The sequence below is a fragment of the Cupressus sempervirens genome, chromosome 3 (genome assembly GCF_028749045.1).
Source record: "Cupressus sempervirens isolate cs-2001-9-10 chromosome 3, ASM2874904v1, whole genome shotgun sequence".
Classification (NCBI taxonomy): Eukaryota; Viridiplantae; Streptophyta; class Pinopsida; order Cupressales; family Cupressaceae; genus Cupressus; species Cupressus sempervirens.
Window position 1 is genome coordinate 115,353,142 of NC_143120.1, and position 13,794 is coordinate 115,366,935.

General features: G+C 35.1%; 1 protein-coding gene across 1 annotated transcript in view; it reads right to left on the minus strand.

Moving 5' to 3' along the window:
- Positions 1–13,794, minus strand: part of HVA22K (HVA22-like protein K) — a 113,477-nt gene that overhangs the window by 24,382 nt on the left and 75,301 nt on the right. Inside the window, exons 5-6 of the mRNA XM_089818579.1 lie at positions 3,672–3,735; positions 2,415–2,510 (exon numbers count right to left, since the gene is read on the minus strand). Of these exons, the coding sequence (XP_089674705.1) occupies positions 2,415–2,510; positions 3,672–3,735 (160 nt within the window). The remainder of the gene's footprint in view (positions 1–2,414; positions 2,511–3,671; positions 3,736–13,794) is intronic.

Sequence of the window (13,794 nt, forward strand, 5' to 3'; positions counted from 1 at the left end):
GCGATGTGAACTCTTGCATAATTGTATCCACAGGTGGCATTTCCTAATTCTCATCAAGAAACTTGCATGGAAGCTCACCAAATTTGTCAGTGATGTCTAGCCCTTTGCCACAGCATTGTGGAAATCTTTTATTATCTCCTTGAGAACCCCCCCTTTATGTTTGATACTTTGCTTCAAAGTAAACCAAGAATAATACCCATACACTACAACTTGCCTTTTGTCACCCTGTGAAGTTAAAGTTAGAATGTCTTATTAATGTAGCAGAATACACTAAGTCTGAGGTCATGTAGAATTTCAAGGTAGTTGACACCTTTGAAAGTTGATCATAAATTGCATCACTCCTCTAATTTCCTCAGAAGACTTTCTATTGCCTTTTTCCAATAAAGTCTGAGAACAAGTTTTGGTACGTGTACTTCCTGGCCTTCATTCATCCAGATGGATCTGACATCTGGAATGAGGCCACAAAACTGAATTTAAGGAAATTCTAGCGTTAGAAATATTTTGCAAATTCCACATAATTGCGGATAATATCTGCACTTCTGCGTCCAATTGCTGTCGTACAAATCGGAGAAAATTCACCAATTTACACGAAGATTTCATTTTATAGTGCAAAAGCGGAGATATTCTCCAGTGTTCCATTGGGTAACTCAAAACTTGCAAAACGGAGAAGATCATCCAAACCACATGAAATCAATGTAGTTGGGAGAATAAAACCCAAACTACACAAAGAAGCGGGAAAACTGAAAAGTATAGTGAAGGAGATATTCTCCACTACTACACTATATATGTAATTGCACACTAAAATTCCTTGACACTGCATGGAGGAGAAAATGACTCACTCCAAAAACAAACTTTTGTCAAAAACAAAAAAATGCACAATTTTTCAAGGATTAGTACTACATAGAAAGCAATTACGAATTGTCTAGATATGTATACTTTGAGGGCGTGGGCTACAAAATGAAAAAGTTTGGTAGGGGTTGTCAACTTATCCCACAATTTGAGTGAGCTAAATCGAGGAATAAAAAACCCATAATCTTGGGAAATATTATATATTTAAACAACTAATGATCTTTTGTTTGACAACCAAAGGCCAACCAATTTTATATCTTATATCTATTATCTCCTAAGTTACCGATGCTGGTTCTGATGCTGATGCACAGCTGCACGGATTTTTGTTTGGGGGGATTTTGGATGTGTCAATTAGATATATATATATATATACAAAAAAAAAAACCATTCCATAGCATGATACTTCGCCATTGATAGTTCAAATTGAAATAAGAAGAGAGCCCAGCTACAAACAAAATGAGAAGAATGAGCAACGAACGGCCTCTTTAAGGGCCGTTTTAGGGTTTAGGAACAAAAATAGAATTTAAAAAATCAATTAACTCATGTTTTTTAAAGTCACTTAAGTGACTGGGCGTTGAAAAAGTCATGGGTGCTCTCCATATGCACCTAGATGTTGTCTGGGTGCTCTCTGGGTGCTCTTGGAAGCATCACGAGTGCATCCACAGATGCTGGGCATACTTCCTGAGAGCACCAGTGCAGCATCCAAAAGCACCGGCACATCCTAACACACCAGCATCAGCACCCTGGGCTTTTGGGAGAGAATCAGTATCTTAGATTATCTCCAAACTTTGGAGTCTTTCACATTCTCTTAAAAGAAACTCATTATACTCTGTTTGTATGAATCAGTTTGTGTAAAATGCAACTCAAAATATTAGTAAGAGTAGGGACAACAAAGAATCAAAAAGGTTGATTTTGCTTATGCTCCTTTTCTAGCCAAAGCATTGGAACAAATTTCAATAGAACACGGTCCAAAATTTACAGAATACTATATTTTTTATACTCTAAATAATCCAAGTATGATGAATGCTTACTATTCCAATGCAAATTAAAACTAATAAAACCAATATATAACATCATACAAGAAGACTTGTTTTCCTTTTTCTCTAAGAATAGAATAGTAACTACCCATGAAAGTTAGGAAATTTCCTTCACAAATTGTCATTAGAGCTTATTTTGTAAGTTCTGATTAATATTTTATTCCATCATGCTAAACTATATCTATCTGCAAAAAATGTATACCCTCTGAAAAGATAGAAAGATGTAGATTGAAAGAAGCAGTGGCCTCAACATTCTCCTGAAACTGTGCAAGTATGGTACACATTTTATTTTATGTATCAACTATTATGGAATCCACACAATGCAAAAGCCTTCCGGACAGAAACATGATAACAGTAAATTGAGATGGGAACATATTACAACGGCAAGCATTTCTAAATCAGTTATACACCTTTATTGAATTGTAAATTTCAAAATTCAACCATTCTGTGAATATAAAACATCGATTTAATCTCAGAAAATAACAAAATGAAGACACGACAGATTACATATTTTGTTATTATACTCACTATTTCAGTGCACGTTCCACCTGCAATTTGATCAAGTCTTGTTTGATGTTTCAAGAGAAATGGGCCCAAATATCTCAAATATAGCTGTCTTGAGCCCTGTTAACATGGATGCCAAATGTCAAAAGCATAAAAGAGTGTCATCAATTTTGCAGTTATCCAAAATACAACTCGGGTAATCAAGATATGTTATAGTTCTAGTCAGAGGACTAATTCTATTTGTTCTTATCAAAATTCTAATCACACTTACTTGCAAAGAGTTCTTCTTAGATGTCCAGTAAATATACAGTGTATTTGAATTCTAGAGTATACATAGACCACAAACATTGCAATTCTAGATCAGCATCACCTACTTAAATGTCTTGTTCAGTCAGTGTAGGTTGGCCCTGCTGAAGCATACAATCTCTATCTACAAGGGGGCATATTGGTCAACAAATTAGTCCCTAGAGTCATGAGCTATGTCACAAGGTCTGACAGTCTTTGTGTATGAAGTTCAAAATTCAGAAAACTCCAAAAGAATTTATAAAACACCGCTTCGCCCTAAAATCTATACAGAATAGGACTCTGGTTTTTTTAGTTAAAATATATTAATGTTTATAATTTGGGATTTTTAATTTTTTTCTGATGTACTCATGACATGTAAACACACATCACGAGCTTCACTATGTGTATGTGAATTCTTCAGCAATAAGTTACAGTTGGCACAAGTTAAAATAGTGTGTTGGTTGCATTCATGAGTTAATTCCCAGTGGCAGCTCTCTCTGACTCCGAATTAATTTCATATTTTCCTTGGTTTGAAACTCTTTTTGAAGTTTTTGTTTGCTGATAAACCAATATCCCCACAGGCCAAAACTCTGTGATGATGCATGAAACCCTGCTGACATAGTATTTAATGTTTTATTTATTCTGAGAGAAGTAAAGATACAAAATAGAGTGAAATAATTTCTAATCGAAGAAAATTTGCAAGTTTAAACACAACTTTAATCATATATCTCTTTCTTGAAATTCCTCCTGTATCATGTAGTCCTCCAAAAAACCATAGTGTTTTAAATGTTTGACTTTTCAAAATCTTGTAAAATGCCAATCATTTCGTTATTCTACAGAAAAATTAGAGAAGAAACCAACAAACTAAGTAGATGAAGATAAATAACCACATGAAAGATTAATCCACAGTATTGTGAAAATATTAAGAAAGCAACAGTAACAATAAGCTAGAGAAAGCTGTGCAAAAACCTTAAGGTATTAATACATATTACATACACAGCTAGGTGGAAGCTGAAGCCAAATTAGGAATGCAAGCTTCACGTGGTAATAAAGAGGAAACCTGCAGACAATAAACATCAAATGAAAAGTTAGATTATAAGTTCTTGGATATCAACTACAGACGAAAAAACAAATTCATTTTATTTGGTGCACATTGTCATTTTATTTATCATCCCAAAGAATGGTAAACCATGAACTATTAAAAAAGAAGATATGAAACAGCCATTACCCAAGGTTCTATTTAAGCAGTGAAGTTTAGTTTACAATTCACAGCTAATCAGAGGAATCTTCAGCATTGACAAAATGTTCACCACTGATTTCTTTTATTATCTAAGAAAAGAAGATGGAGATGCAGAAACTACTCACGTTTCAAAATTTATTCACCATGTTTGATGGATACATTATATATATAAAATGCATTGAGAGAGAGTAGATTCTTCATTGGCATTAAACCATAATCATCACCGTTACAAAATCAGTTTACATTAAGCATTTAAACTGAAATTAGGGTTGTAGAATTAATTTGCAGATCTGATTACAAAACCAAGAAGTAGATCTTCAGGCCTTTTAGTGAACAGCAATCTCTCCAAAATTTCTCCAAACAACCAACCAAATGCAGATTCTAAACCTCACAAGACCACACCAAAAGTGCAATTTGGTATGGCCAGCTAATACTCATGTGCCAAGTGAGGTATGGTGCCCAGCCTTGAGCAATTTCCCTAGAAAATTCAAATCTTCATCAAAATCTGCAAATAAAATATCAGAATGTGATGCCCAGCTATGAGTTAGACAAAGAACCAATAACCAAAATGGTTTAGCACTTCCAGTGAGTTATGAGCAGAACATTGGTTTCCAATATCTTTGAAAAATGAAGACCAGCTCCTTGCAAAGGCATTGAATCACTACAGAACTTGAACTAGGACTTCACGTCACACAAAAATTCATGGGTTTGAAAATGTCAAAATGATGAAGATATATGAGGTAAACCCATATCACCAAAACAAGCCAAAATCACTGCAAAGGTGAAGCTAAGACCACCTAGCTAGGGTGGATGTTTCACCACCAAAGCCAGCAATTAAGAAGAGTGTTTTCGTCGTCAACATCTCCTTGAGTTTGTTGAACCCACCATATGCAGATGAGAGCTCAAACTTGCATCTATAAGAAGAGAAAAGAATTAGGGCAGCACACAATTGAATTTATATTCATTTCCCTCTCATTCCACCCCTTACAAAATGTGAAATTACCTCTACTAGTCGACCCCTTTCTGAATTTGACAAAAGAGTGAAGGCTCTGGGGACGGCAAAAATCCGTCCCCGCGTCCCCGTTTTGTCCCCGAGACGAGTACGACCCCAAAATCATACGGGACACGTCCCTGTGTAGCATTGAATATAAATCTTTTATATTGCTTAAGCCCCTCTTTACCTTGGCATCACATTATAAAATGAACGCATTGCCTTTTTAAGAAACTCTAGTTGGCCCCTTCCCTAAGCGTAGAAATAGGGGGATGCCCTTATGAACACCTTACCCTTCACTTGAGTTATACTTATAAATTGACTTTGTAAAGAGCACTTGAGTAAAATAAATTAAAAACAATCCTCTAATCTTATAAATCACCAAGGCACTAGATCTAAAAAGCATTTGACTTTGAACTGAGAGGTGATAAAAGCTAAGATCAAGTGCTAAAAATAGCACTTACTAATAATAGCCATATGCTAAGTGCAACAAGGGGCACTATAGTCCTCCCTCCCCAAGGTTGCTTGTCCTCAAATAATCACAAAGTTGGATGCTATAAAATCAGCTCTCTCCCATGTAGTGCATCCTCCATTGTTAAGATCTTCCACTTCATCAAATAATCTCTAACACTCTGTGAAATCAAACATTGCCTCTGGAATTATGATCAACTTGCCATCCTCATCCAAAGGAGGCAACTCTATAGAAAAAATCACATTATGCCCATAAGCCTTTTTGAGGTGTGATACATGGAAGACCTTGTAAATGTTGCTGCCTTAAGGTAGCTCAAGCTCATAAACCACCTCTCCAATTCTCTTAGTGAGCAAGCTTCAACTTTAGTAACTCGCTATTTTTGAGAGTGAATTTCTTGTAGGGCTACAATCGCAAATAAACCAAGATCAAGGAACATGGAAACAAATGACTTTGACAAGTGCATAGATGCCTACTCAAGTCTTGATCCAGATATCAGGAGAAAAGACCCATTAATACCATTAATACAAATCCATAGTGCATGATCAAGGAGCATCTTGAGAAAAGCACAAAAGAATATAAAACAACATTTACAACCAAACCCCCAAAAAGTTATCAAAACGGTTTCAACTCTAGAGCAGTCAATGTCTTGGATCCAACTCCATTCTATGATGTTTCCTCCCTGTCAGCAAAAGACGATTTATCCTAGTAAAAGAAAGATTGAATACAGCCTAAACAAACTTAGAAAAGAAAACATTTGCTTCTTATGCAAGGAATCTTGGGTTTCAAACCACAAGTGTCCAAGCAAAGAACAAATGACATTAGAAAATGAGTCACTGAAAACTATTATTTAATCAGAAAATAAAGAGGAATAAGAGTTAGTAAACACATTTGACACCGAGCTAAAGAAAAGAATTCAATATAAACTACCATTGGTTGTGTATGTGGGAATTGCTAGATCAATAATGAACAATAAGCAATTCAGAAATGTTGACAGTAATTAGGAATAAAAAATGAAGCATTCAGAAGACAATTGTTTAGAATTAGGCCAATAGAAATGGTGAACATGAGACAAATTTCCAATCTAATAATAGCTATAATGCCGGATTCGTCCCCTGCTGCCCGGATTCAGGTTCGGGTCCGTAAGGGTCCGGATTTGTCCCTGGGTTCAGTTCGAGTCCGGGCAGGGTCCTTAGTTTTGACTGTGGATTCGTCCGGGTCCTTGCTGAAGTGAACCCAGAGGAACCCACAGCGAACCCAAGGCTAAAACAACATTAAAGAGTGTGTTTTTTTAATTGTTTTCTTATGCAACTCTCAAAGGAACTTAATAAAAAACATTTCACTCATCTAAGCCCTTATGTCAAGGAGGAGGACGATGATATAGCAGCATATGGGACTAGTGGAACTAGTTTGGGTTCCAATGATGAAGATCTAGATATAGTTGCAGTTGGGGATGAAGCCATTGATCCCTCATTTTGTGATGATCCATTTGACCCTTGAAGGGCATTTGATACTATGATTATTGATAAACTACTAAAAACTTGTCATCTATCATCATGTTTCAATCTTTATTACTTGATGAACTAGTCTTTCTTTTGCAATTTAGTAATTCAATGTATTATTTGATGAACTAGTCTATGTTTTGCAATTTAGTAATTCAATGTGTAATTTTCTTTACAATCATGAAGATAGATTAATGAGCGAGTATTTAATACTTCTAGATTCAGGTAAAAACAGGTTTTGAAGGGACCCGAAACCCTTTGGCATTTGGCATTGATCAATGATCAAGCAACAATTGTTCATATTGTGAAATGACTTTGTTTTGCAACTATGCATGTTTCTCTTGTGTGTGTGCGTTTATACACACACACACACACACACACACACACGAACCCACCCACGAACCCAAATGGGGAAATAAAAAATTGCCCAAATCCACGAACCGAACCCCAAACCCGAACCCGAATCGGCAACTTAGAATAATAGGGATTATTTTCAATTTTCCCACTAGATTGTAGGTGATCGACTTTTTGAAATGGATACAGCTAGGTTTGTCCATTGAGAAAAGCCTTTTTTTAAAGTAAAGGCAGGGCATCTTGGTTCAAGTTCCACAACTTGTGATGATATCAGTGTAGTGCAATGAAAGATGAATGGTGTAATGTTTCTTCATAAAGAAAGGCCCCCATGAAAGTTAGAAGTTGTAGGAACGGAGCAATTAGTAAAGTTGGGTGTGACTTAGAAAGATTCATAAGACAGTGTGAATCATTGAGCAAAATTGTTTGAGAACAAGAAACACAAAGATGGTCAACAAGACTTAACCGCATTTAAGCAATTGAGGAAATACACTAATAGAGATATTCATAATATTTCCAAATTTGATTTGGGACCCTGGTATCTCCAAGAAAGACTTAATCAAGTGAAGAATTTTTTGGAGCAGCTTAGTTTGCAATTACTCAAGGACAAGCAATCTTGGCAAGGATGGGCTGCAATGTCCCTTTTTGGTGAAATTTGATTATAATAATAATTAACTATGCTAATAATAATAAATCAAAACATATAGGGGTCCATCCCATAGTGTGATTACAAAGTTGTGTCACTGATAATGTTGTCTATAATGTCCCCTTTATTGGGACCATAGAATTTAATTAGATAATTGAAATTTTAAGTTTCAAAAACTAAATAAATTTAATGACCATTTATTTTAATTATTTGATAAGGTCATTAAAGTGACTTTTATGTTAATAAAGAATTAAAGGGTCACATTATTATGCTGAAAATTAGCATCACGAGACTAATATACTTAAACTATAATGCCTCAAATATTATTTGAGACATTAAATTATTAATGTATTAACTTATTAATTGAATAATAAATTATTCTCTTATCAATTCATTATATTAATTAAGTGATATTATCACTATAATCAAATCATATAAATATCATAAAATGTGATTTAAATTTAACAGTTAGTCCTCGTTAATGTTGAAGTAAGCTTCAAGAGGCTTGCATATCCAATTCACAATAATGTATTATTATTTGAAATGCTAACTAATCATATACGACATAATAATCATATATATATATACTTCCCTTGATTAAGTATAATGTTGTCTGAATTCTGTCATACTTCCAATCCTAGGAAGTAATAAAGGAGTCCCAAGTCTTTCATCTCGAATTCTTTAATTAGATCTTTCTTGCATTGATCTATGAGATGATCATCGCCTATTATTAGTAAATCATCAATATATCATCTTTATCTCTTTTATAATATAAGTTTGGATCGGCTTCATTTTTGGAGAATCCTAAGTTGGTGAGATATTTATCAATTCTTTCATACCAAGCCCTTGGAGCTTGCTTAAGCCCATAGAGAGCTTTCTTGAGCCTACAAATAAAAATGTTGGGATCGTGAGTTTCAAATCCTTTAGGTTGCTCCAAATATACTTCTTCTATAATCTTTCCATTTAGGAATGTCGTTTTTACATCCATCTAATGTACTTTCCATCCCTTCGATGCTGCAATGGCTAGGACTACTCTTACAGAGGTATATTTGGCAACAGGAGCAAAAGTTTCTTCATAATCATTCCCTTCTTTTTAAGAGAATCCTCTGGCTACAAATCTAGCTTTATATTTCTCAATGCTACCATCAGTAGCATGCTTTATTTTAAATATCCACTTGGAAGAAACAACAGATTTTCCTTTAGGTCTTGGAACAATTTCCCAGACATCATTCTTCATAATAGATTGGTATTCTTCTGTCGTAGCTTCTTTCCAAGCTGTATGTTTAATAGCATTTGAAGGATTGGTTGGTTCTGTTTTGGACAAATCATTCATGTTTGTTGTATAGCTAGAAATCTTTTGGATCTTTTGCTTTCTCTGATTGTTCCAGAAGGCGCAACAAAGTCTTGTGCTTCCTCAACTATTTTAATGCCCCAAAGTGGTATTTTCTTAGAATTTTGAGTTTCTCCAAGATTAAGATTTTGAATTTCATCTTCAATTTCTTCTATGTTCTCCCTCTGAGACTCAGACTCAGTATTTCTTTCAGAACTATGTAAAGGAGAGGGTTCTTCAGAACTTAGGGCTCTTTTGAATGCTAGATCTTCTTAAAAAATTACATCCCTACTAAGTTCAATACTTTTCTATCCAGGTTTGAAAATCCTATATGCTTTAGATGTTTCACTATACCCTACAAAAATACCTTTCCTCTCGGAGGGTTCTAACTTAGTTATCTTTTCTTTTGGAACATGGATATATACAGGGCACCCAAAAGTCCTAAGATGACTTATATTGGTTTTAACCTTAGTAAAGACTTCTTCAAGAATTTTATCTCTAAGGTAGGAGTGAGGAATGGCAAGGCGTGGGGAATGGCTCCAACACTAAATGCAGATACAATTGACTACAACAGCCCCCTCATGCCTCCATGTGCTCCTATTTGAGACTTCTACCACGCTTTTTAAGACCATCTGTAGTTTCCAATTGTTCATGGCAAAATACAACTTCCAAACCATAGTTTTGAATGAACTTTGTCTGTGATTTTCCCTCATCAAGATTTTGGGTGCTCTGAGATCTACAAATCTCTCTTCCCTTTCATTCATATTTTTTTATTGCTTTTGGTCTTACTGCCATCTGTGGTTAGTTTGGCATCGAAATTTGTCCACACAACAAGCAGCAAACTGCCCTAACAATGTCTCTTTTCCATGTGCTTTGCGCTTCAACTTCACCCTTATAACACTTCATCCCATGACTCCAACATACGCAATGTTATGGAATGGATAGATCAGAATACAAAATGTCATGTTACCTTGGAAAACGTCATGGAATGGAAGGGAAAATATGGCATCAAAATACAAAATTGCCTCCTCACTCTACGGTTGTATGCATACAAGACAATTCGGCAAACAAGAAGTCAACGTAATGACAATCCAGATTGGGCCGGTTCCCTCAAGTTTGTGTGCTTGCAAACATTACAAAGTGCTCACATAAATTTGTAATGGATTTGTCTTGTTAACTTTATGTGCCTTAGGACCACCTGTATAATTATATCACACTAGAAATAACATTTATTTCAAATGCTTCCACAAGTCTAATGTTCTTGAATGGAAATGTTACTTAGTAGATAATAATTCCATTTCGCTTACAAATGTAGTATATCCCAATAGCCACTATTCATTCACAAACTTAGTCTCCTCAAATGTAATTATTTTATCCTAGCATCAATTCGAACATTTCATATAACCCTACAAATGCCACTTAAAATTGATCCATATTTGACATAATTCAGATGTTGTAATAGCTTGGTGAAATTAGTCGGGCCCCAAATGGGTCCGGCTAAAAAAATTTTCGTTCTCGAACAACTAACATCTCAAATTTATCTGATAAACACCTGGTACCAATCAAGACTGAATTCAAGCACTAAAATAGCAATTAAAACTCAATTTACTATTTTCAGCAAATTGTAACTTTCAAGCCAAGGGGTTATTCGACTAGCTTTAAAAACTAACCAAAACACCTGACCGGGTTCGGAAATCAAACAAACTGATTCTTTGTTCTACATACTCTTACCCTGTCCAAATCTCTTGTCATGATGACATCCAGGTCAAAAGATATTGACCGTCAAAGTTGCTTAGTTAAAATCGTCTGCAACAAAATATGTTATAAAATAGGAATGTGCATTTGAATTTGCCTTCAAAAACTGGGCAAATGGATACTTAAGGGCATGAAAACAAGGGCATTAGTTCACTGTCACGAGGAGAGTATAAATCTGTCATTTGGGCTCATGACGAATAATAGGACACATTTGGCGTACATTCAAAGTGGGCTACCTGAATTTGTAGAACTGGAAACAAAGGTAGAAAAGTGATATTTGCAAACAGAATGGACCTGGGAAAATGTGCAGACGGATTCGTCAAGATTTGCAAACCGGCACACTTAAATTATTTTCAGAATAGAACACATCTCACCTATCACGGATTCAGAGTTATGACATCCCGAACAGAGGTACCGACCAATCTGCACTTACTAACACCAATAAATCATCATAAATTGCATTTGGAATTGCGTTTGAAAAATAATCAAACAGATTCATCATAGGCTCAAATCAGAAACATAGCAAGTCTCTAACCTCTAGAATGCGATGCAAAAGGAATTTTCTCATTTTAGTTAACTGGGTCGAAGTTATAACAAGTTAAACAGGGCCTCCCAGAATTCTGAACAATTTACATCAGCATGACAACAATAAAAAACCGAATTTGAGTGATTCAAAACCTAATCAAAACATATCGAAACGACTTAAAATCTGAAACACAGGTTCTCAGATATGGAATTTAAACACTCCCATAGCAACAAATCATGAAACGTTACTGGGTGCGAGATATTCAATTGCAAACTAGGCCTCTTGTCGCTGTTTGACACTTAGGCGAAAATGCAAAACCGAATATTACTCAGAACTGAACATTACTCAAAACAAAACTTCGCAGAATGGTTCAGAATGGCAATTTATCTTTATGGAATGCATGGATATGTTGAATGCAAGGTATTAGAAACAATAAACACCTCTTAGGCCTCAAAAGGACAGCCATATACACATGCATTAAATGCGCTTAGAAGGGCTCAAACGCTTGGAATGGTACTCAAATCAGGAATGGTGCAATTTCCAATTCCTTTATCGGAGTGTGTTGAATTATCACCGATAGTGACTTCGCCATTAAACTTTTCCGATATAGAGTCTAGTGCTTCTTTGTATCCTGTAATATGTCTAGATGATCCACTATCAATCACCCATGCTTTATTTGAGACTTCATTTGATAGTGAGGAATACAATACACAATTCTCAAGATCATAGTTATCTTCTTCCCTAGTGACATTTGTACAATTCACTTGTTGTTTAGAATTCTCAGGACAATTAGATCTGTAGTGTCCAAACTTTTCACATCTAAAACACTTTATTTTGGATAGATCTTTCTTAGGTTTGTCATTCTTTTGATTTCCCCTTTTCTTCTTGAAATGCTTCTTCTTGCCCTTATAGGAGTTTGTATTAAGAACATGAAGTTTTTCATCTTCTATTTTCAATTTCCCTGCTTTCTTTAGTTTTCTGGATTCTTCTTGAAGACAATCTCCCTTAAGTTTGTTGAAGTCAGGAAGTTTATCTCTGGCACTTACTCCTTGTGCGAAAGTTTCCCATGAATCCGGTAATCCATCTATAGCCATCAGTGTTAGTTTCGTGTCACTAATGATGGTTCTTATATGTGAAAAATCATCTCTTAGGCTAGCAACCCTTAGGAAGTATGAATTCATCGATTCTCCCTTCTTTATTTGAATGTGGTTTAATTGCCTTTTTAGTGCAAGAACTCTAGTTGCATTGTTAACTTCATATGCATTTAGTGACACATTCATCATAGCAAATGTTGTTTGATGTTTTGTAAGCATGGGTACAATATCATTTTTCACTCCATCTAATATGATTTGAATGGCTTTCCTATTTCCTTTAATCCAGATGGGTTATAAGGTTCAACTGTAGGTTGTCTGGATGCTGATTCAACAAATTGTTTTACATCATTTTCTTCAAGAATCATCATGATTCTGAATTTCCAAGCATCAAAATGTTCTTTCCCATCAAACCTGTCCTCGGGTATGATTTTGTATGGCATTGATGATAGGAGAATGACGCTAGATATATATAAGATCTAATTACTTAATTTGCAGAGCCTAGGTTCGACTACTAGAGCTCTGATACCATATAAAGTTTATGCAAATTTTGTACTAAAAATTCAGACTTGTATAATATCCTTTTTATTGTTGAATAAGATCATCTTAAAATTCTGAAGTAAGGAAGAGTTATCACCTTTAACTCTGATCTGAATGTTATTTATATCTACAATATATATGAGCAGGTATTATTGCTTGAGGGAGCAGACGTGTAATTATTGTGTGTCCTCAAACTACAATAATTCCTACCTTTAATACCATAACCAAAGGGCATGTCCCTCAAAGGGACATGACCCTCTCTAGGTCGGCTCATACTCCTCTCCCAGAAATCAGCGACTAATGGAAATGTTTAAACATAAACAAAAACTAACATAATAAGTTAAGTTAGTGTTAACATTAACATATCCCAAAAATCGCCGCCCATCATAAGAGGTGTAAGAGATATATATAATGCCTTAAATGGTATTATAAGGAAGAAGACTAGGTGCGGTCTGCACTTTCAGACCAATATGTTATCACTGTTATAAACTTAACAACTTGGACTAATGATCAGATCTAGGTTTGGTTGAGCATGAAAAATGACTAAGTATGTAGTAGAAAAACTGGCAATAGCTATATTATTTTGATCAGCGAGCTTTGCAAGGTTGTTAAGTTTTTAGCCCAAAAATAAAGATAAACAGCAAAAAAAGAGCATAAACAATACACAAAAGACTAAAA